The 27038-nt window shown below is 45.1% G+C and overlaps 1 protein-coding gene across 6 annotated transcripts; it reads right to left on the bottom strand.

The window, feature by feature from the left end:
- Positions 1 to 15879: 15879 nt before the first annotated feature.
- LOC118081065 (C-type lectin domain family 2 member D) lies at positions 15880 to 26744 on the bottom strand. 6 transcript variants are annotated; one of them, XM_060271202.1, is made up of 7 exons: positions 26591 to 26744; positions 25083 to 25275; positions 21754 to 21797; positions 20682 to 20771; positions 19931 to 20112; positions 17399 to 17502; positions 15880 to 16294 (listed from the first exon to the last, which is right to left on the bottom strand). In XM_060271202.1, the coding sequence occupies exons 2-7, from the start codon at positions 25124 to 25126 to the stop codon at positions 16171 to 16173; spliced, it is 588 nt and encodes a 195-aa protein (XP_060127185.1). In that variant the 5' UTR covers positions 25127 to 25275; positions 26591 to 26744; the 3' UTR covers positions 15880 to 16170. The 6 variants fall into 6 exon arrangements, with proteins under 6 accessions (XP_060127185.1, XP_060127187.1, XP_060127186.1 ...); XM_060271204.1 differs by having other exon boundaries at positions 25083 to 25215; positions 26591 to 26743; XM_060271203.1 differs by having other exon boundaries at positions 25083 to 25245; positions 26591 to 26742.
- Between the last annotated feature and the right edge of the window lie 294 nt (positions 26745 to 27038).

The following is a 27038-nucleotide window of genomic DNA, read 5'->3' as shown; positions in this document are numbered from 1 at the left end:
GTTGCTGCGCGTGCTAGTCGCTGTGGCTTGGAGTTGTTTGCCTCTGCAGCTCCTGTTGCTGTAGGTCAGCTTCCTTCCTTCAGTTCATGTTCAGCTTTCTCTGCACAAGGCTGGGGAAACAGCATATGCGGACCTAAACCTTCAGGAAATGCCTTCCTCTTCCAGGATTCCGATGCCACCTCCTTGCAGGAACTGCAGTAAGTGACTCAATCATGTATTTTTATTTTGCGCAGGGTAATTAATCTGCAGGCGGATTCCAGAATTTGAGGTCCTCAGGTGTGTATTGTGAGCCTCTGTTAATCCTTTTTTCCTTGCTGCCAAATGTAGTCAGTCACCTGGATAGTTGGATAGTTTTCAGAGTGTTGCATCCTTCTTTTATTTTAGAAAATTAAACTTAAACTACAAAGGGTGGACATGCTAGAGGTTTACAAAACATGAATGGTATGGAGAGACTAGAAAGGGTTTTGTTTCTTCCTCTGCTTTGCATAATTCTCCAACCTTGAAGTTACCTAATAAAAATGATTGGAAGCAGGAAAGGCAAATGGAAGTATTCTTTTCCTTCACGCATTTAGGAAAGGGCTCAGTGATGGAATGCAAGCTTTGCCTGCAGAGGAATCCAGTTCATTTTATTAAAAAAAGTTTCAATTTTAAACATTTCAATAATTTTAAAATCATTTTAACATTTTGAAACTCGACTTCTTTCCCCCTCTTTCTGCAGTTCCTTAATTATTATTATTATTATTATTATTATTATTGCATATCCCAAATTAACTTATGGTAACCTAATCATTTATTCATCTACTTTAAATACATACCTGTATAAAACTGCAGGTTATTACAATAAAGCTGCCAATTTTCTTATCCGTTTACACTTTGTAAATATTCAATAAACCTTTTCCATCCCTTTAAAAAAATGTTTTATTAAAGATTTTTCAAGTGCTGTATACAAAAACAGTGTGACGTCTCTTTCTTCCTTTCATTTCAAAAAGAATTACAAACAGTAACTCTAGGAGAGCTTGCTTTAACTTGTATAAGTCTTCTACGTTTATTAAACTAAAATTAGGTTTATCAGAAGTTCCTGTGCAAAATATTTGCTTCAGTTTGTGCCCTTAAATGGACATCCTATATCTTCACCCACTCAAATATGATTACAGCATGTTGATAGGCTTCGGGTCACTGCATTTTTAAAAATTTATGCTGCTTACAATCCATCATCCTTGACCATCGACCACACTCAGGGCTACAGGATAGCCATCTCTGATTTGAGCCCTTGTATTTTAAAAATCAGGGTTCTTTGTAACCTTTGGGCAGTGCTGTAGTGAGCTCTGTCGGCGCCTGGGATAGGCATGCGTGTGCCACGCCATGTGAGCCAGGCATGCCATGGGGGGGGGGCACACACTGGAGTGACTCTCTACCGGCAGCGATGTGGTTGGCATGCACTGGCCCCCATGCTGCTTTGGGGGGCAGCGCTGGGCCTGCAGCTTGTTTTCCCCCTCATCCATTTCACCAATGCATCCAGGTACTGGTCCGGGAACTGCCCGGCCTCATTATGATTCAGAAGTTATGGAGAAATAGAGCTGAGCGACATGGGCATACTGATGGCACCTTGCCACAAAAATCCCAATGGCCACTCCCAGTGGTTTCATATAGATATCAAATAACATTAGAGATGAGCCGCTGGGGGCCAAAAACACGATCCCAATGCGTGTCCCTGTGTAAAAGGCCCCAAAACCACCCAGAAAGGCTCCTCTGGGTAGCACAAAAAGGATGCCTTCACTGACACAAAGTGGGCTCAGTTACAAGCCAGTATCGGTGTTCGATTTGAGACACAAGAAGCCTTCCCCCACCTGCATCCTAGTCACCTGACAACTTGCATTATCACAATTACGGCAGCTCTGGGCCTAAGTGTGGGGCTGCTAAGCAGGAGAGGAAGTCCGGAGTGATTGTGTCAGCTGTCCAGGGCAGTGTTTTTATAGCACTAGACAGACCAGCTGAAAAATTGCCCAGAGCAATCTGGAAATCCACCAGACTGATCAGTCTCTGAGGGGCAGGCAATCCTATATAATAAAGTCCCTGTGTCCCTGCGTCCAAGTTGTCCCGTGTGTCCCTGGGTTACTGCGCATGGGCCTCAGGGACACAGGGATTGGACGGAGAGACAGGACGCACACACACGCGCTCTCTCTCCCCCCCACCTCTGTCTACCGTTTACGTCGCTTTGTCGGGGTGCTCCGTTGAGCCCAGCTGGGCAGCGGGCGCCCAGAAGAAGGCCGCAATTCGGCCTCTTTCTGTGGCGGCGGCGCGTGGGGGGGCCGACTGGCCCCTCCCACGGCCGCTGCTTCGGCGGGGTGCTCTGCTGAGCCCAGCTGGGCAGCGGGCGCCCAGGAGAAGGCCACGATTCGGCCTCTTTCTGTGGCGGCGGCGCCAAAACAGGCCGAATCGCGGCCTTCTCCTGGGTGCCCGCTGCCCAGCTGGGCTCAGCGGAGCGCCCTTGAGGAAGCGGCGGCCGAGGGAGGGCCAGCCGCCCCCCCGTGCCGCCGTCGTCGAAACAAGCTTCTCCCGGGCGTCCGCTGCCCAACTGGGCTCAGCGGAGCGCCCACTGCTAAAGGGAGGGAAGGCCACGGCCCCACCACTCCTCTAGCGCCCGTTTACTGAACGGGCTGAATGACACTAGTATTGTATAAACTGCCCTGCTGCCTTCGGGGAAGCTAAAGTAGCTGGTGAGACTGCAGGACAGTGGGGAGAGTATGGCAGTGCTGGGGGGAAACAAAATAGAACAAGGTTGTTTGTGCAGACATAATGTCACAACAGTATCAGTTGCAATCTCTTTACACCAAAAAAACACAGTTCTTTTAACAACTTTTAATTCTTACAGATGTCCATAAGTATAAACAGTGGCATCGAGTTGCTCTTGGGACTGCCTGCGCTGTATTTCTTCTCCTCACTCTGGATGCAGTAAGGGTGATAGTTTTGGGTGAGTAACTGAGTGTTTAATGTTGGTTTTCCCAAAAATGTTTGCAATCCTTTGAACCCTGTTGAATTTGGTAGCGTTTATTCCCAGGTGGGGAGTTTACTCCCAGGTGGCACAGTCCAGTAAAAGCTGATCATGCAAAAAAAGAAATTTCAATGCATTCCTATGAGAAACTGCGATTCGCAAGACGAATTCTTTGCGAAATGAATTGACTCGTGGAACGAATTAAATTCGTCTTGCGAGGCACCACTGTACAGATAACATTTCCTGGCACAGTCCAGTAAAATTTGACCATCCTGGAGTCATACTGGAAGGCTACTCTTACTCTTCCTTTTGTCAAAGGCACCGTAGCAGCTGGTGAATAGAAAATAGTGTGGTCATTTCAAACATATTCATTTATTCATTCATTTGAGAAATGGATTTGTATTCCATTTGTCCAAAAAGTTTGGGTTAATTTGTGAAAAAGATAAAGATAGCATAACAATAAACAATATGAAAAAAACACACAACAACAAACTAAGCAGAAAACAAACTACAACAACAAACTAAGCAGCAAAACAAGTACACACACACACACACACACACACACACACACACACACTGCAATCCTTTGCATATTTGCAAGGATCAGAAATAAATTCCACTGAATTCAGTAGGGTAAAAACTGTTTCAGAGCCAAACTGTGACTGTAACCTGCCAGGCCAACATGCTAGGTGGCCTCTGTAATGACAGAAGAATAGAAAAAAGCTTGCTGGATCAGACCAGTGGCCCATCTAGTCCAGAATCCTGTTCTCACAGTGGCCAGCCAGATGCCTGTTGGAAGCCCTCAAGGAGGACGTGAGGGCAACAGCACTCTTTCCTCCTGTGGTTTCCAGTAAGGTATTCAGAAGTAGACTGCCTTCAACAATGGAGGGAGAAGATCAGGGTTTGCATCCATTGATTGCCTTCTCCTCCATTGCTCTGTCTAATCCAAGCCATCCACGTTGGTGACCATCACTGTCACCACAAATGGGCCATTTTATAAAAGCAATCTCCTCCAAACCACAAAGGTCGTGTAGGCAGGCAGAAAAGCATTGAGAAAATGCTCGTTCACAGGGCAATATTTAGGGTAGAATTGATGGAGACTTCAGCCACTTTGCACTAAAGCCTCACACCTCCCTTGGAATGCTAAAGCATTGAAAGAAAATCAGGACAAAGAACAATTCATCAGAATTAAAGATCCTTCTCTTTCCCTCACTCCAAACAAGAATCTTAAAAGCAACTTCAGCTTGGAGGGAGGACAAGGGAGAAAGGAAGAGGTCTGAAAATGGAAAAGGCTGGGTGGAATAAGATCAGATGGGGATAAGAAAGGAGGAAAAAAGCCACCCTCTGAAGGAGGAGAAAAAAGAAAAGCAGGATGAAAAATATAATAAAATAAAATAAACCCCAGTTCTGTGCTCTAAATAAATTTTGGAGAAGTGTATTTCTTATTTTGCAACCCTAATTGTTAGCCCTATTTCCCACCTCTGTATTTTTATTAAAAGAATTAAAATAATGAACATTATTTTAATATTCCTATGAATGCTCCTTGTTTTGCCCCAGTAATTTGTGAGCAGCAGGATTCTTCACCATTTGATGACATGTTGTTGTTGTTTAGTCGTGTCCGACTCTTCGTGACCCCATGGACCATAGCACGCCAGGCACTCCTGTCTTGCACTGCCTCCTGCAGTTTGGTCAGACTCATGTTGGTAGCTTTGAGAACACTGTCCAACCATCTCGTCCTCTGTTGTCCCCTTCTCCTTGTGCCCTCCATCTTTCCCAACATCAGATCAGGGTCTTTTCCAGGGATTCTTCTCTTCTCATGAGGTGGCCAAAGTATAGGAGCCTCAGCTTCAGGATCTGTCCTTCCAGGGAGCACTCAGGGCTGATTTCCTTCAGAATGGATAGCACTTGACAACAAGGCTTGGTTTTATTGCAGTCCATGGGACTCTCAAGAGTCTCATCCAGCATCATAATTCAAAAGCATAAATTCTCCAGTGATCAGCCTTCTTTATGGTCCAGCTCTCACTTCCATGACAGGTTACAAGGTGCCAAACATATGTATCCTTCATGAATTACATTTGGCTATGTAACAAAACAAAAAGGCTATGAACATTATTTTAATATTCCTATGAATGCTCCTTGATGCCCTGCTTGTTTTGCCCCAGTCATTGTGAACAGCAAGACTCTCCACCATTTGATGACAGGGTGCTAAACATGTATATCCTTCATGAATTACATTTGGCTATGTAACAAACCAAAAAGGCTGTGTTTCTTTTCCTGTGCAACAGAAACAAACTGTATCCCAACAGTTGCTCATAGCATCTTTTCATCCTAGAGTTTATATTCAAGATCAAATGCAACACTATAAAATGTATTTAGTTTTGCAGCCAAAAGAAAGACCAGAGGACACCAGCAGTAGCACCACTGACTTTGAATTTAAGCTACAGCTGAAACGCTATATGTGCAGCTCTCCAAGCCACAGCGGAACAGGTAACCGCAGCCACTTGTGGATGACTAATGCTTTGTGTATGTGTACCAGGAACACTGTCTGGATGTCAGCCACTTGCATCTTCCAAATGAGATTTACTGTTAATACACCATTTAAAAGTAGTTTTACTTTTAAAATGACACAGAATTCAGGTGTGTTGACTTCCTCCTCCTCCTCCTCCTCCTCCTCCTCCTAGAAGGGCTGCTCAGATTAATTCTCAGCCTAAGTGATTATGCTGTGGTTGGCAAATGTCTTTTCATATCTCTGTAATGAAAGGAACCTTGCAGGCTCCATTAACCTGCAAACCCCAGGATAGCCAGGTGCCAATGGGATGTTCACATAGTGCAGGCACCCCCAAACTGCGGCCCTCCAGATGTTTTGGCCTACAACTCCCATGATCCCTAGCTAACAGGACCAGTGGTCAGGGAAGATGGGAATTGTAGTCCAAAACATCTGGAGGGCCGAAGTTTGGGGATGCCTGACATAGTGCTTCCTTCTATGTAATGGCCAATGTGCTTCTAGTTATGTCCAGGTCAGAAGGACTGCTAGGTTCACTGGCCTATGGTCAGTCCTTTCCCAGACGTGTGTTAGCAAGTCTCTACAATAGACAAATGTTTCACTTATGCATGTTCTAGGAGTGTTGTGAATAAGGATCTTTAGATGTTGGCAATAGTGTATATTGGCAGATTTCCCTAGTAACTCTCACTCACACGGCTTTTAAAAATGGAGATATTTATTAAGAGTGCACACAATCAAAATATACACATTGTAACCCTCCAGTGAAAATAGCTCAGCAATAATAACTATTAACTTTGGTAGGGGTAGCTCAGTCACAACTTGCACTAAAGAACCCTAAGCTTTACTAAACTAACACACAGCATGCAGATAAGGAGCAAGCATACAAGGTGTAATATGTGACAGAGGGTGTAAAGTTCAGCACAACTCTAACCTGCTCTCCCTCTCTGGGCTCACTTTGCAGCCTAGGCCTCAGCTATGTGCAGCTGGACATGGAAGACCAGAGGGGGGTTTCTAAAACAGTTACAGAGAGAGAGGTCAAAAACAGATCTGAAGGCACAGCCACACACACACTCAAAGGTAGAAAGAGGAACCAGGTGTGGGGGCTACCTAACTTTCCTCTGCAAAACAGGATGGGGTGACTGCTTTGGTGGACAACGCTGAAGCATAGGGACTGAGGCATGTTGAAACTGTTGCTGCAATTAATATCATGATATATATATAGAGAAAGGGAAAATACTGGATGCCAAGATCCAGGTTTGGGGCAAAGTAAAGTGGAAATACAGGCTGTTAGACATTGAAAATATGTCTTTCCAATTGCGTTCCCAAAAAGTCCCATCTTCCCTCAGCATAGGAAAAGATCCCACATTTACCGGTAGTAAGTTTAAAATGGTTCACTTTAAAGGTCAGGTTCATGTTCTTTTCCATACTCTTTAAAGGTCAGGTTCATGTTCTTTTCCATACATCACTCAGAAAGGTTGCACAGGCAGTAAAACTTAGTTCAGTTCCAAAGGGCTGAAAGTACATAAATTATTGGTATAGGAGCACATGATTGGCTTGTGAGTGTCATGCAGCCAGGCAAGAGCAACCAGCTTAGCCTCTTCACACGCTGAGTTCATCAGCAGTGGCATTGCGTGGGGAGGGCCAGAGGGGTGTGTGTGTCCCTGGGTACATTTCCTCCTCACGCAGCGTTTCAGCATCACAAAGGCAGCATGAAGTCAGGTTCCCATGTAGTTTCCACTCAAAAGAGGGAGAAATGCTTAACTAGCACCTGAGACTATTTGGAATTCTACATTTCTTACTCAAAACTCCTGGGAAGACGGGAAGGACATTAATTTACTGAAATAAAGTTCCCCTTTGCAATGAGACATTTTGTAATATGCAATAAATTCTCAGTTTCTCCCATGAGGGGAAAAATGAGAGCATCCGTTTATGTACGAAAATATTCTGCCTCTTGCTTTCCCTCTCTACCACTAGAGAATGCCCCAAACTGCAAAATATGCCCCAAGGACTGGGAACAGTACAATGACACCTGCTACTGGAGCTCTCAAGTTGTAAGAACCTGGGCCGAGAGTCAAGAGGACTGTAAAGAAAAGAACTCCACCCTGCTTGTGATTCAGGACCTGCAGGAGATGGTAAATATGCAACTTATGAGAAAAGTCTAGCCAACAGGGATGCAGTGAAGCAACGCCCACAAGAGACTTCTGGCCAGGGATGGGGGACCTGTGGTCTCTCAATTGTTGGACTCCAGCTCCCATAAGTCCTAACCATGCGTCAGGATGCTTTGTTCCTCAACAGCACATGTAACTTTGCTCAATGACATTTGTATAGATCTTGTAAGTGTTTTACATGCATGATCTAATTGTAATCTTGATAGCAACCTTTTTAAATGGTCCATATTATTATGTTCCGTAGTGCAGTTAGACGACTTGAGGCTCAGAGAGTATCTTGCCTAGTGTGTTCATGTCATGGCAGAGGTGAAATTCAAAACAGGGACTGCCTGGTTCAGACTTCATTCTCTTCACCCGCTGATGAGGTGTAGCAAAAAATGCACTTAAATTGCAGTTGATCGATCAATCAATCCAAACCCTTGAGCTTTGCTGTCAATCCTGCCTTGGCCTAAAAGCTGCTTTAGCCAGCCACTGCTGAAATCAGATACACATCTCCACAATATTAAATACACATTAGTTAAAATGCATTCAGATTTGTACAGAATGTCCTCAGAAACACATACAGAAGTAGAGGACCCCCCTCCTTTACCCAGCTAAAAGGATTTCCAACTGGGTCAGTTGAAGATGGCTAAGGAGCAGGATGTAAAGCAATGAAGAGCTCCATAGAAATGAAGTTGATGGAACTGAGCATGAGCTGTTCATGCAATTGTTAGAATGGGAACATCCAGTGCTATTTTTCTAGTTAAACAGGAGCCAGAACTCACCATGAAGACCTCCCTTGTTTTCTTATAATGGTAATGGTGCCCACCTGAGAGGTGCCGGAACTAAAGTCCTGGCCAACATCCTTGTCTGTTCCGTTATAGGCAATCATAAAGAATTTGACAAAGGAAACCCGCTATTGGTTGGGACTCACAACAGCCAAACTCTCTGAAGAGTGGACCTGGGAATGGATTGATGGATCCCCCTTCAAGAAAGAACTGTGAGTAGTTCCAGATGTGCACAGAATAAAAGTAATTTCTGTGAAAGGGGCACAGATTATTTGGTGTTGTTATTTTTTAAAGCATTTTTAAAATTTACATGTTAACAAAGAAGCATAGACCTGGTGATGTAAATAAAGCACAGAAATAAAAAGAAGAGGAAGGCCTAAACTACAACCTTCAAATCAATGCATACACAGAGGCTGAACTACCAATATAAATAAAAGAGATGTTACTGATGCCAAGGTATAAGTTACATATTTCATCTGTTCCAAGAGGCATCTGGTAGTGTCTGTTGGTATTATTTTTATTTTTATTTATTAAATTTGTACACTGCCCTATACCCACAGGTCTCAGGGCAGTTACAACTTAAAACTACAATATGAAAACCCAAAATACCTCTTTATAAAAGCAGCCCAATAGCCTCCCTTCTCCCCAATACATTTTAAAAGGGCATAGGATGGATGTTTTGCCTGGCACTTAAGATGTATAATGATGGTCCCAGGCAAACTTCCCTGGGGAGAGCATTCCACAGATGGGGAGCCACTGCAGAGAAGGCCCTGTTCTTGTGTTGCCACCCTCCAGACCTTTCAAGGAGGAGGCACACAAAGGAGGGCCTCAGAAGATTATCTCAGGGTCTGGGTAGGTTCATATGGAGAGAGGTGGTCCTTGAGGTATTGTGGTCCTGAGCCGTTCAAGGCTTTATAGGTCAAAACCAGCACAGTCAGTGCAGTCACACCAGGATTGGTGTAATATGCTCAAACTGTCTTGCCCCGGTGAGCAACCTGGCTGCTGAATTCTGCACTAGATGAAGTTTCCAAACTGTCTTCAAGGCAGCCCTATGTATAAACACATTGTAGTTGTCACAGGCTACTCTAGAGTAACGACTCTGAGACACGTTGCCTTTTCATGCTTTTATTAAGTGCAGACTATTTACAGTGCAGCAGCTGTACAAGGTACATGTTCTCAGTCTGGGTCAGTACCCCGGAATGGGGATTCCCGCGTCTTTCTCCAACAAAGTAGTCTGGGAATTCCCAATCTCCTCCCCCTTTTCTTCACGCGCAATTCCGGAACTGGAGGGAGGGGTCTCCTAGCCGTGCTTTCCGACCTCCCTCTTTCCCTCTCCCTTCCTTCCTCTCCTGATCGGTGCAGGGGCTCTGTGTCCCTGTCAGACCCCTGCCCGCTGCCTTCCTGTTTCTCCGCTGGAATCATCTCCCTCCCCACTCCCGCTGGTGCTTGGAGAGGAACTCGTTGTCACGATGGGAGGGGGCAGTCTATAGTTCCTGTCCCTCACAGTAGTAATCTAACCTTCAGGTAAAATTTGACCATATTGCATGAAAAGGGATCTGGTTTTGCAGTCCCATTAAGAACTCTAATATGCCACAGGCCATTCCTTCCCCCCAAAAAATAAAAAAATTCAGAGATGTGGGGAGGGGAATGTGTATTTTTGAGGAGCTTCTTCCAGAAAGCAGCTTACAATCACCAGTAAAAACATGACAGTAACAACCAGAAGTAAAAAATACAGTACAGTGGTACCTCTAGTTGCGTTCACCTCCGGTTATGTATCCTTCGGGATACGTATGCTGCAAACCTGGAAGTAATTTTTCTGGTTTTGCCGTGCTTGCATGCATGCACAGAAACGGCACCTCTGGTTGCAAATTCCTCGGGATGCAGCTGGACCTCTGGAACGGATCCTGTTTGCAACCAGAGGTACCACTGTACCACTAAACAAGAAGTCAGCATAAAAAGTGGAGCACAGAATTGAAAATGGAAATCATACAAAAACATTGAAAAACTCTGATTTTTCAAAAACAAACAAACAAACCCGAGTGCCAATTGAAAATCTGGACGTATAGCAGTCCTACATAAAAACCACGAACAATTGAGTGAGAGAAACAAATGATACTAATTTGGCACTGCTGAGAATGAAGAGACCATGATTCCTGCAATGTTGGGGGCTGGACACTAGATTACACTTCCAACTCTATAATTCTATGATTGTATAAAATGAATGGTTTTCAGCAAAAGACAGAAACAGAATGTTGGGGTTTGCTTAACTTCTAATTATCATTGTGCTAATGATAATTTTACTTTCCTTTTCTCCACATCTCTGGGCCTGATTCCTTCACAGCTGCCTAACATTTATTTATTTTTAACCTGAGCGTACTTCAGTACTTAATATAGGAATAGGAATAATTTATTGGCCAAGTACCAAGCATACTTAGAATTTTAATTCGGCTACACTGCAATGTAAAAAACTTACCTCATACAAACCATAGCTGCCAAGTTTTCCCTTTTCTCACGAGGAAGCCTATTCAGCATAAGGGAATTTCCCTTAAAAAAAGGGATAACTTGGCAGCTATGATACAAACACTATTCTGCTCACAATACAATACAACAGCACAGCAAAGGAACCCCCCCCACACACAACTGGCCTCCCCTTCCACTACCCAACTACAAGTTTAACAGTTTGATGGCACAAGGAAAAAACTGTTCCTGTGCCTAGCCGTTTTTGTGTATAGAGTCCTGTAGCGATGTCCAGATGGAAGTAAATCAAACAGATGATGAACAGGATGCAAAGGCAACAATTCCCTCTGCTCTCTTCCTAGCTCGGACAGCATAAAGTGTCTCTACTGAGGGCAAACTAACACCAGTTACCCTTTCTGCAGTTCTTACTGCTCGTTGGAGCCTTTTCTTATCCAGTCTGGAGGCTGTGCCATACCAGGCAGTAATAGAATTACAGAGAACAGGTCATATTAAAAAAAAAAAAAACAGCAAGCTTCTAATAAAGTGTTTAAAACCAGCACCACCCCATTTATAACCTGCCCTCCCCACTCCCCCAAGGTGAGGATTGACAGGGTAGCTCTTTTAGGAGGTTGATCTGCAAAAATGAACAGGCAAACTTTGCAGGACATGGGGAAAAAGCACCACCACCTGCTAATTTATGTCTGTGCATAAAGTTGTTGATGACCAGCAGGGCAGGCCTAAATTTGCACCTCTTTCTACAGAAGAAAAGTCTGTCAAGTTTATTACCAGAAGTTGTAGACAAATACTATCCATCTGAGTTGAGAATTAATAGCTCACCCCTTGGCGTGAAGGGAAAGGTTTTTATGTGAAAATGAAAACAGTATCCTGATAACAACAAATCATTTCCTTTATTTTGCAGGTTTTCAGTACTGAACCCTGCTGAAGCAAACAGCTGTGGGGTGATAGGGCGAAATGGTGTTTTTTCTGAGTCTTGCCATTCTTCATATCATTGGATGTGCATGAAAGCAGCTTTCCAAATATAAGCACAAAATGGGGTCAAATTTTGAAAGTAAGAAACCGTCTCATTCTGAACAATGAGTTGGCCACTGACTTCTTGTGCAGCTTGCAAGATCACCTCCAGCCCAGAATTGTCTACAGTTACCAGGATGCTCCTTAATTGACTTACAGCAGGAAGCCAAAAGCCCTAGTAATAACTTGTGTATTGTGGGTATGGTTTTATGCCCCATATGGGCAACTGTCATAAAATTCAAACCTTTGCTAGTATAATGGAACAAAGGCAGTCAGTTTGTCAGTTCCCTTGAGTTCCCTTTCATTGATTTATATTAATATAATACTATTATAGGACGAGATGGTTGGACAGTGTTCTCGATGCTACGAACATGAGTTTGACCAAACTGCGGGAGGCAGTGGAAGACAGGAGGGCCTGGCGTGCTCTGGTCCATGGGGTCACGAAGAGTCGGACACGACTAAACAACAATTGTAATGCAATTAAGTGAAGAATCTGAAGTCAAAAGCAAAGGGAAATTTACCAGATATTAGGTAAAGGTAAAGGACCCCTTGGCGGTTAAGTCCATTCAAAGGCGACTATGGGATTGCAGCGCTCATCTCTCTTTCAGGCCGCGGGAGCCGGCATTTGTCCACAGACAGTTTTCTGGGTCATGTGGCCAGCATAAATAAACCACTTCTGGAACAACAGGGCACCGTGATGGAAACTGGAGCGCACTGAAATGCTGTTTACCTTCCTGTTGCAGTGGTACCTATTTATCTACTTGCACTGGTGTGCTTTTGAACTGCTAGGTTGGCAGGAGCTGAGACAGAGCAACGGGAGCTCACCCCGTCGCGGGGATTTGAACCACCAACCTTCTGATCGGCAAGCCCAAGAGGCTCTGTGGTTTAGACCACGGTGCCACTTGCTCCTTACCACCTTCATCAGATTTTACTCTATGCCAGGACTGCATATTTTCTCCCAAAGCAAGTATCTTTATTTTACATCCCCCCACCATGGTTTCAGATAATATGTGTAATGTCACTCCTTTTTAAAAATAACTAAATACATGAAACCACAAGACAACAAGCTAAGAGTTCTGTTAAGACATACTGTAGTGTCTTTGCCTCACTACCATTTTTGGAAATGGAAAACTACCCAGCATTACATTTTCCATTCTAAAGAGCATAGCAGAAATTCTGAGAAGTGGCCAAGTGTTCAGAGGCCTCATTTCCTGTGTGGCTGTTCTTCTCCTCTTTGCATCTGAGCATTGGTCAAGGAGTGCTCCTTTTCATTCATAGCTGAATTCGGTTCTCGGTTTCAGAAAAGGCCTATTACTCTTCTGTTTTTTGCCAGTTAAGGAGTGGCTTCACCTGTTGAGGAATCGACCATAAAGGTGTCTTTCCAAATAGAGGATGAGAAGGCTTTGTGGTGCATAGATTTCAACCAATCATAGATCAAATAAGACAAACTCCTCTATTGCAAGTGCAAAGTAAATATTACTATGAGGAATTAAAAAGTGGATTAAATCAAGAACTTGATTTCCTTCAAATATGTCCACGTTTCTGCCCATCCAGTGGTCAGACATACCAGTAACTGCTTTGAGAACCGCACGGTACAAAAGGGAGTATGAGTATAATTTAAATAAAATGATTGCCATAACTATCAGGGCACAATGATGTAGGTTTTTCACCGCCAATCACAAGGCCAAATCCCAGCATTTCCATTTTCCGAGAGGCTGGAGGAGTGATTTGGCAGCTGTCTATTCGTACGTCTTCAAAAGGGGCGGACTGTGTCATGTGATCAAACCAATCTCTCTCACCTCTGTTTGCCATCATCTTCCACCCACAGGAAGAGGGAGGCCAGCCTGAAGACTTGGTCCTGTGGCAGGAATGGGATTGCTGGACCTTGCAGAGAGTGCCATCCTAAGAATGGGTTATGCTGTTGGTCATTAGGCAACATAGCAAGCAGAAGTCAAAACTGTGAAGGCTGGGATGGCTCTGCAGCTTCTGCCTGTACCACCTGCAGAGACAGATGCAGGCAGAAGCTGCAGATCTAGATCAATTTCTAGCCTTTCTGTTCTGCTTGTGTCTTTCTCTGTCTGCTTCCCTTCTGATCCCTTCCATCTTCGTCTCTCCCCCACTGCTGCTTCTCTGCAGGTTGCCATGGCAGAGGGAGCTGGGTTGCTGCTCTCTGTTCCTTCCTTTCACCACGATTCCTGTTTTTTTTAAAAACACATGAGGGTGTGCCTGGGCACCACCCAGCACACCCTCTGTGCACATCTATGGTTCCCATCAGCAGACTAATCACTGCATTCTGTACCCCATCGTTCTGCCTGGACACTGAGGTCCAGTGCTGAGGGCCTTCTGGCGGTTCCGTCGCTGTGAGAAGCCAAGTTACAGGGAACCAGGCAGAGGGCCTTCTTGGTAGTGGCACCCGCCCTGTGGAACGCCATCCCAGCAGATGTCAAAGAGAAAAACAACTTCCAGACTTTTAGAAGACATCTGAAGGCATCCCTGTTTAGATTATTGCATTTTAATGTTCTGTTGGAAGCCGCCTAGAGTGACTGGGGAAACCCAGTCAGATGGGCGGGGTATAAATAATTATTATTATTATTATTATTATTATTATTATTATTATTATTATTATTATTATTATTTCTGCACCAGGCCCAAAGGCAATCCCACATAGAGCACATTTCCGTAATCTAGTCTTGAAATTACCAGTGCATGGACTACAGTGGCCATGCAATCCCAAATCTGACATGACCACAGCTGGTGTATCGGACAAAGCTGGTAAAAGGCACTCACAACAACAGAGGTCGCTTGAGCCTCAATGGCAAAGATGTATCCAGGAGTAAAAGGTAAAGGTAAAGGGACCCCTTACCGTTAAGTCCAGCTGTGGACGACTCTGGAGTTGCGACGCTCATCTTGCTTTACTGGCCGAGGAAGCTGTACCCACAAGTTATTCGAAACACAATAAAAAAATTCCTTCCAGCAGCACCTTAAAGACCAACGAAGTTTTTTATTTTGGTATGAGCTTTCATGTGCATGCACACTTCTTCAGATACCTAAAAAATTCCTTCCAGCAGCACCTTAAAGACCAACGAAGTTTTTTTATTTTGGTATGAGCTTTCGTGTGCATGCACACTTCTTCAGATACAGATCTGAATGCACACGAAAGCTCATACCAAAATAGAAAAACTTCGTTGGTCTTTAAGGTGCTGCTGGATGGAATTTTTTAAATTTTGTTTCGACTATGTCAGACCAACACAGTTACCTACCTGTAACCACAAGTTATTGACAAGCAACGGCCATTTCCACATGTTCAAAGCACATGCAACTGTGCATTCATGCATCGCTGTGAACCCAGAAGTGAAGGAAAAGGGGGTGGAACTGGATTGAGGGGCATAACAGGGTGGGCTTACATGTGCTCCACCATTGCGTGCAATAACCCAGAATACAACCCCCACCAAAACGGGGGTTGCCATCTGTCACTGCTGCTTTAGTTGAGATTCCTGCATTGTAGGGGCTTGAACTAGATGACCCTTGGAAGTACTTTCCAACTCTATGGTTCCCAGGGCTTTCAAAGCCTCTCCCGATACAGAACTTATGGAGCTACATGTCATTAGAGTGCTGATGGCACCATATTCCAGAACTCCCAATGGCTTCATATTAAGTAGAACAGGGGGCGAAACGTGCCCTACAGAACCCAATAGCACAAATGCCAGGGGTTCAAAGAGCACTATCTCAATGCTACTCTCTAGACTAGACCACACATATAGGAATGGAACCACTTGTTCCCAGGGGTCCGTCTGTTCGCACATATGTGTCAGTGGTATGTCTAAACCCACATACGTGTATAGACTTGATGTACACTCTTGAGAGGAATGGAGACTTTTGCATGAGGTCAGGATATGCGTCCATTTAAATTGTGTGCATGCCTTTAACACTTTTGCCTAATCAAGAATTTGCCATACGAGGAAGTTGTAAGGATTTGGTTTATTACATGGAAATGTAAGAGACAGGATATATGGGTGCTGCTTTAGAAAGTGGAGTTACAAAGAAGCTCAGAAATGCACAATTGATTTTCTTCTTTCACCTCCAACGAAAGACCCAAGACAACGGCATGATTAAGCCAAGCTGGTCATTCTCTGTTTCAAAAATAGGAAAAGCTGCCCTTGAAGATGACTTGGAAAGTTCAGTTGGTCCAAAATGCAGAGGCCAAATTACTGGGGTTCCATTTGGATCTCATATGTTGCTGGTTAGAATGGCACTCTAACCTCTGCTCCTTGTATAAGTATCAGGCTGGCTGCAGATCCAGTTTTTTGCTACATGGCAGTCTGACACAGCAAAGTCAGTGCTCAGAAATGCACACTCTCCATTTCCTTTCAGCTCCAACCTGCAGCAAAAGAAGCAAGAAAACAGGATGGTTAAGCCAAGGGGGGCATTCTCTGTTTCACAGAGAGGGGGAAGTGTTTAAAATGACATACAGTATCTCAGAGCCCAGGTGTATTGCACTTCTGTCTGTGCTCACAGGAACCTTAAGATTGGCTACAGTGGTCCCTCTTTAGTGATAAGTGATAAGAGGTAGGGCCTCCTTGCTGCCAGCACAGCAGTTAGGGAATCATCTCCCAGTTGTCTATTATACAATTTAAAAGAACAACAACAAAAATACAGATTAAATTTTTTTCTCTTTTTTCTCTCTTTCTCTTCTTTTTTTCTCTTTCTTTGTTTTTTCCTTTTTCTTTTTGTATATAATTGGTGGAATTTGTGCTGATTTGATAATGTTATGTTATATTGTGTTGTGTTGATTTGTGATTTTTTAATAAGAAATAAAGATGAATTTTTAAATATTATACAATTAAAAATATTTTTGTTCAATATCCATCTAAAATGGGAAAATATGTCAACAAGGTCCTTCATCTTTCCATTTTAAATGGACATATGTATAAAATCACAGATATCGCTCACTTAATCTTGCCTGCTATTTAATAAACAATTAAGCATACTGTTTTGTCCTGATTACAGTGTTGTTGTGGTTCTACTTGTAATAGGTTTCTAGTGCATTTTGAATTTTGTGTATGTAAGCTTCTGCAATGAGCTGGTGAAAGTTGTGCTAGAACTCATTACAAATAATAAAAAAGATATTTTGCTAACTCTCAGTGTTTACTTCATAGCTGTACTTCTCTTCTCTGCATGGTCAGGGCTAGTTTGATCTTTCCAAGGCAGGAAACATGAACAATTCCTTCTTCATTCACAAACCTATTCCATTGGTTGTTCCACAAGAGACCCCCCCCCCATCACAATTTTGATCCCAACCCTCCCTAACCCCATTCCTTTGTGGAACATTAGTTTGAGAATTGGGTTAACATCTAATAGTATCTAAGAAATATTATATCCACGTACAAATGTGGAAGAATGGTAGATCCGTCTCTAGGCAATTTTCAGGCTACTTGGTGGTTTGCATCCTAGAGTCCAGACACTGAAGAGAACAAAGACTCACGTGTTCTTGAATTCTTCCCCATTTCCCCATTTCCAGGTTTGTCCAGAGTCCTTCCTCAGACCAATCCAGTGACCAGTGTCCCTGATGTAGCGCAGAATGAATGCCTTAAAGCCACACAAAATTCAGATTTAGAACTGCTGTCTTCAAAGAAATCCCTTCTTATCCCTCTGTGTTGGTGTGATTCTTCGATTCTGTAGTGGAGCTGATCTTAGCTGGCTGTCTATTATCTGCAGTGGTAGATGTGTTAATCTGCTGCATCAAAAACCGACAACCACAACGAGTGGTTGTTTATGGACTAGAGAGTTGTCAGATGTAGGAAGTGTTCTCCTCAATAAATAGATTTTAGATATGCTGCACAGTGAGATAAATATGGGCTGTGAGTATTATTTAATGGCTAAACAGCAGCAGCATGGGGTGGGTGATGTGGCAGCCGCACTCTGTATTTGCCAGGATGAGAATGGGGCAGAGCAGCTGCAACGACCTCTTCACTGCTTTGCAGGCCCCATCCCAGCAAAGGAACTGCTGTTTCTGGGAAGAAGAAGACGAAGAAGACGAAGACGAAGAAGAAGAAGAAGAAGAAGAAGAAGAAGAAGAAGACAAAGAAGAAGAATTTATACCCCACCCATCTGGCTGGATTTCCCCAGCCACTCTGGATGGCTTCCAGCAAAATATTATCCTATATAATAAAATGCAAGTGTCTCTGCGTCCAGTCCCTGTGTCCCTGCGTCCGCACTACTGCACACTTCGGAGAGGGGAGCTTGGCGCCCGCTCAGCCCGGCAGGGAGAGGAGCCAGGCTGAGGTGGTGAGGCGGACACGAGGACCGCCCCCCCCAGCCGGCCGCTCCCCTTCAATCCCCTCACAGCTGGAGCAGCCGCCTCGAGCTCCGGGCTCCTTCCTCCTCCTCCAGCAGCAGGAGCGCGACCCCTCTGGGTGGGACAATGGCGGGACCCCCTCCTCCTACCTCCCGGCAGCACCAGCCGCCCCTCGTGGCTCCTCACGAGCGCGCCTCGCCCTCACGCGGGATCGATTCCCTGCCTCTCAGAAACACCCCTTGCTAGGAAAGCTCCCCCAGTTTCCCTCAGGAAGCTGCCCCGACTGCCCCCCGGGGTATGCTGGAGTAGCACAATGGGAGCCCAGTGCTTCCGGGCCCAGGCAAACCCCTTACCAGCGGGAGGAGCAGGCCCCAAAGGGTGGCCCCCATCCTCCTTCCTCGACTCCTTGCTGCCGCTGGAAACAGGTCTTCTTCCCTCGCAACACCTTCCGGCCCTTCTCCCCTGCACCTCTCTTTCTCTTAACTCACAAACCGACCCAAACGAAATCATGCCCCGGTTTCTCTTGCCAGCCGGCCGGCCGCCTCTTCGCCACCGAGCTCCTCTGCTTCTCCTTTCATTTCGCCCGTCCGTCTTGAAGCAGCGAGTCCCAACGGGTCGCCCTTGGGGGAGCTACCAAACTGGGATTTCGCTGCGGGGAGAGGCGGCCCGTGCGGAGCGCCTGAGGGGAAATGTCTCCAAGGTCTCTCTCGGGCAGCCCTCGAGACCTTTGAGCACCACGGGGAAAAGAGACCCCGGGGGTTGGGGGCTGTTGGGTAGGGAAATGGGGTGAGTTTGAGCGGCCGACAGTTCTCTGAGCATATTCAGAATTCCTCGCGGGGTTCCTGCGCCTGCCGAGACACACGCTCTAGCACCCATTATTTTAACGGGCTTCAAGATACTAGTATACAATAATTCATCAAATATTAAAAACTTCCCTAAACAGGGCTGCTTTCAAATGTCTTCTGTCAGATAGTTGTTTATTTCTTTGGCATCTGGTGGGAGGGCGTTCCACAGGGCGGGCACCACTACCAAGACGGCCTTCTGCCTGGTTCCCTGTAACCGCACTTCTCACAGGGAGGGAACCGCCAGAAGGCCCTCGGCACTAGACCTCAATGTCTGGGCTGAACGATGGGGGTGGAGACGCTCCTTCAGGTATACTGGGCCGAGGCCATTTAGGGCTTTAAAGGTCAGCACCAACACTTTGAATTGTGCTCGGAAACGTACTGGGAGCCAATGTAGGTCTTTCAAGACTGGTGTTATGTGGTCTCGACAGCTCCTTCAGGTATACTGGGCCGAGGCTATTTAGGGCTTTAAAGCTCAGCACAAGTACTTTGAATTTTCACCATTGTTAGTCTTCCTGCTCCAACACCAGGGCTGAGCTTACATAATTACATGGATTCTGTATTACCATCAACCCTGCTCACTGTAATACTTGTTTAAACATTTATCTACAATGACATACATCAGAGGTGACCCAACGACATCCTAGTTTTTCATCACCTTTCCAAGATCCTGCATATCAAAGTCCTCACTAAATATACTTGAAAACACGGCAAACAAAATGGTTCCCCGGTGGGCTGAGATGGAGAATTTCCTCGTGTCCCAAGTTATGACGATTGAAGATGAATCAAGGTTCGACTTTGTGTTTCTGTCAGGGCTGTATAGCAGTAATTCTCTCACAGACTTAAAAGCCTCTCAAATGTCATTTGTTGGACATACCTTTTCTTGCTCGCTGTCAATCACAGCCAGGGCGGAATTATGTGAATCACAAAATATCTGACTGGAAGCCCAATCTCCTTTTTCCTCTGAGAAAAAGTAGCATTTCCCCTCATAGTTGATCCACAAAGCTGGACAGGCCCGAACAGATGACACCTCACTGCATGGCTGATTAATATTCTGTGCTGCAAATGTAAGAAAAAGAAAACTCTCCTCTGAACTTGCCTACATCAACATCATCATCATCATCATCATCATTTTAAGATTATCAATGCTAAAATATGAGTAGACATATATTAGCTATGTATGATCATCAAATGATGAATATTTGTGCAGAATTCCCCCCCCCCTTACATTCACGTCTGGCCCAAGACATTTTGCCACCTGAGGCAAACTACAAAATGGTGTGTCCCTTCTTGCCAGGGAAGAAGCAGCGAATGAAGATATACATCAGGAACAAGCAGGGAGGGAAATCAAATCAACCTCACCTGACGGTTGAAGTGGGAATCAAAGGCCCGTTGTGTTTGAGGAAAGGAATCTGAATCATGCCAGGAGACCCCAAAGGACAGCCCTTGCCATTTCTTCCCTAGGGTAGCTGAGCAGGGATTGCTGTGGTTGCTGTGGGTAGATCGTTGGCATCTCCACTTGGCAGTCCTAGCGCTGGCACTCACCAGCAGCAGGGGGCAATGGCCAGCGGGCACCGGCCTAGAACAAAGCACTAAAAAATAAAGTTTTAAAAAATCAGAAAACTCACCTGCCAACCAAACTATGATGGTGGTGATTACAGCTATGATGGTGGTGATTACAGCTATGATAATAGTTGTTTGATTACACTGTTGATTCTCTGAAAGGAAATAAAACAGACAAATGATGAGGGTCGGGCTAATGCCTAGGATGGGTGGGGGCTATAATTTAATTTATCTCAGCTGGAAGCAGCATTTTGCTGTTCTGGTCATAGGAACAAAATGAAAAAAGTTGGGCGGTGGGGGAGCTACCAAACTGCAAGAAAAGGAAGGAAACTGCAGGTGCCCAGAAGTATGCTTGATTTAACCTAACAGCACGGCCGGCCCTACTGTTGGGCAGAAGTAGGCAGCCAATTTTGGATATCATGAGAGTAGGGTTGCCAGACTCAATAGTGGACAGGACTTGCTTGGAAATTAAACAAAGGGTCTGTTGGTTTCTCTTTAAGGTTTCCAGACTCAAAAGAGAGCAGGGCGATTAAAGGCACAGAAGTCCTGTCCACTATTGAGTCTGGCAACCCTACACGAGAGAGGGTGCAAATTATTCATCACTGAATGTATTATTGTTGCTGTCATTTTTGCTGCTCTGCCTCGGGCACCAAATATGTTTCCCTCTGATTCCCAGCCCTCCTTACGACACTACGTAAGCCAGGTTTTTGTTTTTGTTTTTGAAGAGTTAAACAGATCTGTGATATCTTCTGGTTTCTTAGCTCTCTCCCCATCTTGTGTAGAAAATCACAGATGATTGGGTATAGATGCATGCATAGTCATTCATTTGACCCTTAACTACCCTCTGCCGTCCCCCCGGTGCTGGAATGTTACAGCTCTGGTAAATCAGAAGTGTGGCTTCTTTGGTCTTCCCCACTCAAATGTTCTTGTGCCCGGACCTCTTTTGGAGACGGACAGAACAGCAGTGTAATCAAACTACTGCTCACCTTGATCTGGCGAGTGTGTCTTTTCATATGAGATTTACACCTATTGTACACATTGCTAATTTATCAGTAGTATATTGAGGTCGGTCCCCCTATTTAGTAGCATTTTGTTTCCAAGTGTCTCACAGCACTGCGCAAGGCCTTTCCGACTCACCTTGCATTGCAGGTCTTTCATGAACTCTTGCTTCAGGACGATTCCTTAACAAAAGAACATGCTTGATCGGATTGAGGGTCTTTATAATCTATCAACATTACTTTTATTATTCCTTGCACTCCCTTGTTGTTTGGTGGTCCCACTGGATAGACATCTCAGAAGCAGAATGGGGGCTCAAACGCTGCTGCGGCTGCTCAAATGCAGCCAGACCCCGCCCCCCAGCTGGCCCTATTGGCCAGCTGAGAGGCTTGGCGCGGCAGTGGGAAACAGCTGCTACTAGCGTGGGAAACGGCTCCCGCTCGCAACGCCTCTCCTCTGCAAAGAGGTCTTCTCAGACTCCATCACAGTAAATGTGAAGATGTGACCCATTTTGCATTCACTCAAATTGAAATGCATTAGCCATTTTATTGCCCAGTCTCACCCATCTTAAATTGATCTGCTGTGGGCACCTTTGGAAGCTCTTCATATTCTGCTTGGGGGTTGTTGCCATTTTTAAAATAATAAACAATGCTTTGGTGTTGTCTTCCCCTTTGCTCTCTTCCCTGACCATAGCTGCCAAGTTTTCCCTTTTCTCGCGAGGAAGCCTATTCAGCATAATGGAAAATCCCTTTAAAAAAGGGATAACTTGGCAGCTATGTCCCTGACTCAACAATCATTACTGAAGAAATCCAGTAGAAAATAATCCCTTGGGGGACCCCAATGCATAGAATCATAGAGTTGGAAGAGACCACAAGAGCCATCCAGTCCAACCCCCTGCCAAGCAGGAAACACCATCAAAGCATTCCTGACAGATGGCTGTCAAGCCTCTGCTTAAAGACCTCCAAAGAAAGAGACTCCACCACACTTCTTGGCAGCAAATTCCACTGTCGAACAGCTCTTACTGTCAGGAGGTTCTTCCTAATGTTTAGGTAGAAGCTTCTTTCTTGTAGTTTGAATCCATTGCTCCGTGTCCGCTTCTCTGGAGCAGTAGAAAACAACCTTTCTCCCTCCTCTATATGACATCCTTTAATACATTTGAACATGGCTATCCTATTACCCCTCAACCTTCTCTTCTCCAGGCTAAACATACCGAGCTCCCTAAGCCGTTCCTCATAAGGCATCATTTCCAGGCCTTTGACCATTTTGGTTGCCCTCCTCTGGACACGTTCCAGCTTGTCAGTATCCTTCTTGAACTGTGGTGCCCAGAACTGGACACAGTACTCCAGGTGAGGTCTGACCAGAGCAGAATACAGTGGTACTATTACTTCCCTTTATCTAGATGCTATACTCCTATTGATGCAGCCCAGAATTGCATTGGCTTTTTTAGCTGCTGCATCACACTGTTGACTCATGTCAAGTTTGTGGCATATCTCTCCCAGTTGTGCTCTGCCTGAACCCTGAGATCCAGCACCGAGGAGCTTCTGGCAGTTTCCTCACTGCAAGAAGTGAAGTTACAGGGAACCAGGCAGAGGGCCTTCTTGGTAGTGACACCTGCCCTGTGGAACGTCTTTCCATCAGATAGGCAGATAAACAACTATATGACATTCAGAAGACATCTGAAGGCAGCCCTGTATAGGGAAGGTTTTTAATGTTTATTGTTTTACCGTGTTTGTATGTCCTGTTGGAATCCACCCAGAGTCGTGGGACAACCCAGTCAGATGGTCAGGGTACAAATGATTACTTTTATACTTTGCATGAGTTCATTTGGTAATTATATATATATATATATATATATATATATATATATATATATATATATATATAATGTTTAATGGATCAGCTTTATCTACATGTCAAAAAGACTGTTTTTGTTTTTTGAAACAAAATAAAAAAAATCCTTCCAGTAGTACCTTAGAGACTAAGTTTGTCATTGGCATGAGCTTTCGTGTGCATGCACACTTCTTCAGATACATTGAAGCAGAATGTATTTCTTGCATAGATTGGTTCATTGTTTTCGGAAACTATGTGTAATTTTCCTGTTCCTGATTTGTTTATTTGCTTAGTAATTCTAGACTTAGTATGTACTACTTCCCGCAAATCTATGTGAGACAGACGTTAAGCACAAGGGCTGGCTCCCAGTACGTATCCAAGCACAATTCAAAGTGTTGGTGCTGACCTTTAAAGCCCTAAATGGCCTCGGTCCAGTATACCTGAAGGAGCGTCTCCACCCCCATCATTCTACCTGGACACTGAGGTCCAGTACCGAGGGTCTTCTGGTGGTTCCCTCGCTGCAAGAAGTCAAGTTACAGGGAACCAGACAGAGGGCCTTCTCGGTGGTGGCACCCGCCCTGTGGAACGCCCTCCCACCAGAAGTCAAAGAGAACAACAATTACCAGACCTTTAGATGATATCTTAAGGCAGCCCTGTTTAGGGAAGCTTTTAATGTTTGATGGATTTCTGTATTTTAATATTCTGCTGGAAGCCGCCCAGAGTAGCTGGGGGAACCCAGCCAGATGGGCGGGGTATAAATACTATATTATTATTATTATTATTATTATTATTATTATTATTATTATTATTATTTCCTGGTTCTCCCCCAAATATAGTGTTATAAATGTGGGGTGTGTGTGTTAAGTTGTATGCCAGGCCGCTCTAATCCCTGGATCCAGCAAGTGTTAAAAACTAACCAAACCTTCTAATTCCTGGGATAGCCAAGGTAGCTTTCCTGGTGAGGCGATGGGGAAAAGCCAGAGGAAAAGCAGCAAGCTGGAGAGAGAGTCGGAACTGTGGGATGGAACACTGGGGCAGACAAGTCCTAGAGTGTCCACTAACAGGAACTCACCTGGGGAACACCTGACTAAGTTCCTGTTCCCCCAGACATGCAAATGAGATGGATTAGCTGGGACAAAAGCCCCTAGCCAGCAGCCATTCTCTCTCTTAGCCTTTTCTCCTCCGATGGGAACACATCTCCAGAGAATCTCCAGTTAGGATGGTTCTCCCTCTTGGCCTGCTGCCAAGAGTGAGACCAAATGGAGCCTTACCTTACTAAGTAGTCTCCACATGTATATATTTGTAACTTTTCTACGTAAACCTGCCTTTCTGAGATTATGCTGTTAACTCAGGATGAAACTGTAAGCAAACTCTATCTTATTTTATAAACACTGTGTTGAGTATTTCTTTTAAGAGGGACAAAGGGGACTTTGCCAGGAAGTATAATATTGAAGTATAAAGTATAATATTGTTGTACAGGTTTTAGCAAACCTGAACGCACTCGCTTTGCTGCGCACAAAAGGGGAATGTCACTCTGCTGATATTGGAAGCTTGCTAACACAAGCTTGGATAGGATCTATCTAATAATATATCCTAATCCACATCCCTAACATTCCCACAGGAACAACATTTGTTTTTACCTTCTCTGGCGTAGGGGGTTTCTCTGTGGCCAACCATCCTCCATTTCTTCCTTCAAGACTGCAGGACTTGGACTCTCCTGTCCAAGGTCAGGACAGTCGGAACTGGGTATGGCAGCTGGGCCGCAGCTGAACTCTGATATGATGGTAGTTGGATCTTTGGTTCCTATTTGATTCAGTCCTTCAGGCTCCCTTCCTGAAAAATGTTGCTCAGCCATGGCTTTCTATTTGATGTGCCCACATTCCTTCAATGTTCTTTCCAGGGCCAGCGCGTCCATTTAGGCGAACTAGGCAGTTGCCTAGGGCGCCAAAATAGAGGGGGTGCTGGCCAGCCTGCCCAGGGGGGGGGAGCGGGGGGAAGGAAGCCTGCTCTTGCAAGAGGCGGCGGAGGGGATGAGCGCTTTTGGGGTGCTGCTCCTGTCGCCACCTCTCGCAGGGGCGGGCGGCCGCGTCTCCCTTCTTCCCGGCTCACTGTTGGGCAGGGGGAGGGAAAGCGGCCCAGACAGAGCCCTCCCTCGCCGCTCGCCCCAAATCTAGCGGGCGGCGATGGAGGGCTCTGTCTGGGCCACTTTCCCTCCCCCTGCCCCACAGTGAGCCGGGGAGAAGGGAGACTCTGCCGCCCCTGTGAGAGGTGGCGACAGGATCAACGCCCCAAAAGCGCTCCTTTCGGGGCACTCATCCTGCCGCTGCCTCTCGCAAGAGCAGGCTTCCTCTCCCCCTTTCCTCTCTCCCTTCTTTCTCTTTCTCTCTCTCTCTCTCTCTCTCTCTCTCTCTCTCTCTCTCTCTCTCTCTCTCTCTCTCTCTCTCTCTCTTACCCACCCCTTCCTTCCCTCTCTCATCCCTCCCTCTCTCCCTCTCTCTCGCTATTTCCCTCTCACCCCATCCTCCCTCCCTCCCTCCCTCCCTTACACACACACACACACTATTTCCCTCTCACCCCCTGGGGTGCACCAGAAGGTGATCTCGCCTAGGGTGCAAGAAACTCTAGCACCGGCCCTGGTTCTTTCACAGTCTTCCTGCAGTCTTTGAAACACTCCCCACCCTGCCCCTGCCCCATTTCTTCCACTTTTCTCCCTTCCATCCCATAATTCCACTGTTCACTACCCCTTCTCTGCAAACCATCCCAAGAACAATTTCATAATCAAGTAATGAAGCGACAAAGTAACAGCAAGTATCTTCCCATATATATATAAATGTAAGGTTTTTGTCATTCAGGCCCCATAGGAGGAACTGCAATGCTGTATATCACAATCCTGGATTGGGAGGAAGTCAGACTATAGCTCCCATGGGAGGATTTCTAGTGCCTCATCACTACCCTGAGTTGCATTAAGTCGGGGGGGGGGGGAGCAAGAGGGAAGGCAAGCTAAACAACAGCAGTTGCTGTAAATATGCTATACTTTAAACCAGCAAAGCAGTTCTACAGGGACATTAAGTAGAGACCGTAGCAACGTCAATTAACATTACTCCCATTCACGTAATCCCACACTTTCTCTGATTGTCTTTCTACTTACCAGTTTAGAAGCTATTTGGCTCCACCAGCAAACTTCAGAATTGCAGAAAGTGTCTGTAGAAGCTGGAATGAAGAGTCACAATGTATACTTTTCTCAGCTGGCACCGAGACAAGCTATGTTTGCTTGAGGAAAGTGGCAATGCAGGGTGCGGTCAAATTCCGATATGAGCTTGCATTCGTTTAACGCGTTGGACAGATGTCAAAGTCAGATCATATGATGACTTTTACAGCTGCTCAAGACCTTGGCAGCAGATCAAATTCATTGTTATAGGGCATCGAAACCACCCTTTGGAATTTGTGCTTTCAATGAAGTTTCCTTGGCAAGTATTCTGTACAAATGCATTTATGAGAGGAAACTGTGCAAAAATGCATATACTAGTGAAAATAGCATACAAGAATGCATTATATAAGGGGTTTAAGACAGCTAAAAATTGTGTATGCTAAGCAAA

This window comes from Zootoca vivipara, chromosome 2, assembly GCF_963506605.1.
Source record: "Zootoca vivipara chromosome 2, rZooViv1.1, whole genome shotgun sequence".
NCBI lineage: Eukaryota > Metazoa > Chordata > Lepidosauria > Squamata > Lacertidae > Zootoca > Zootoca vivipara.
Note: the sequence above shows the minus strand (reverse complement) of the source record. Positions and strands in the feature narration are given on the sequence as shown.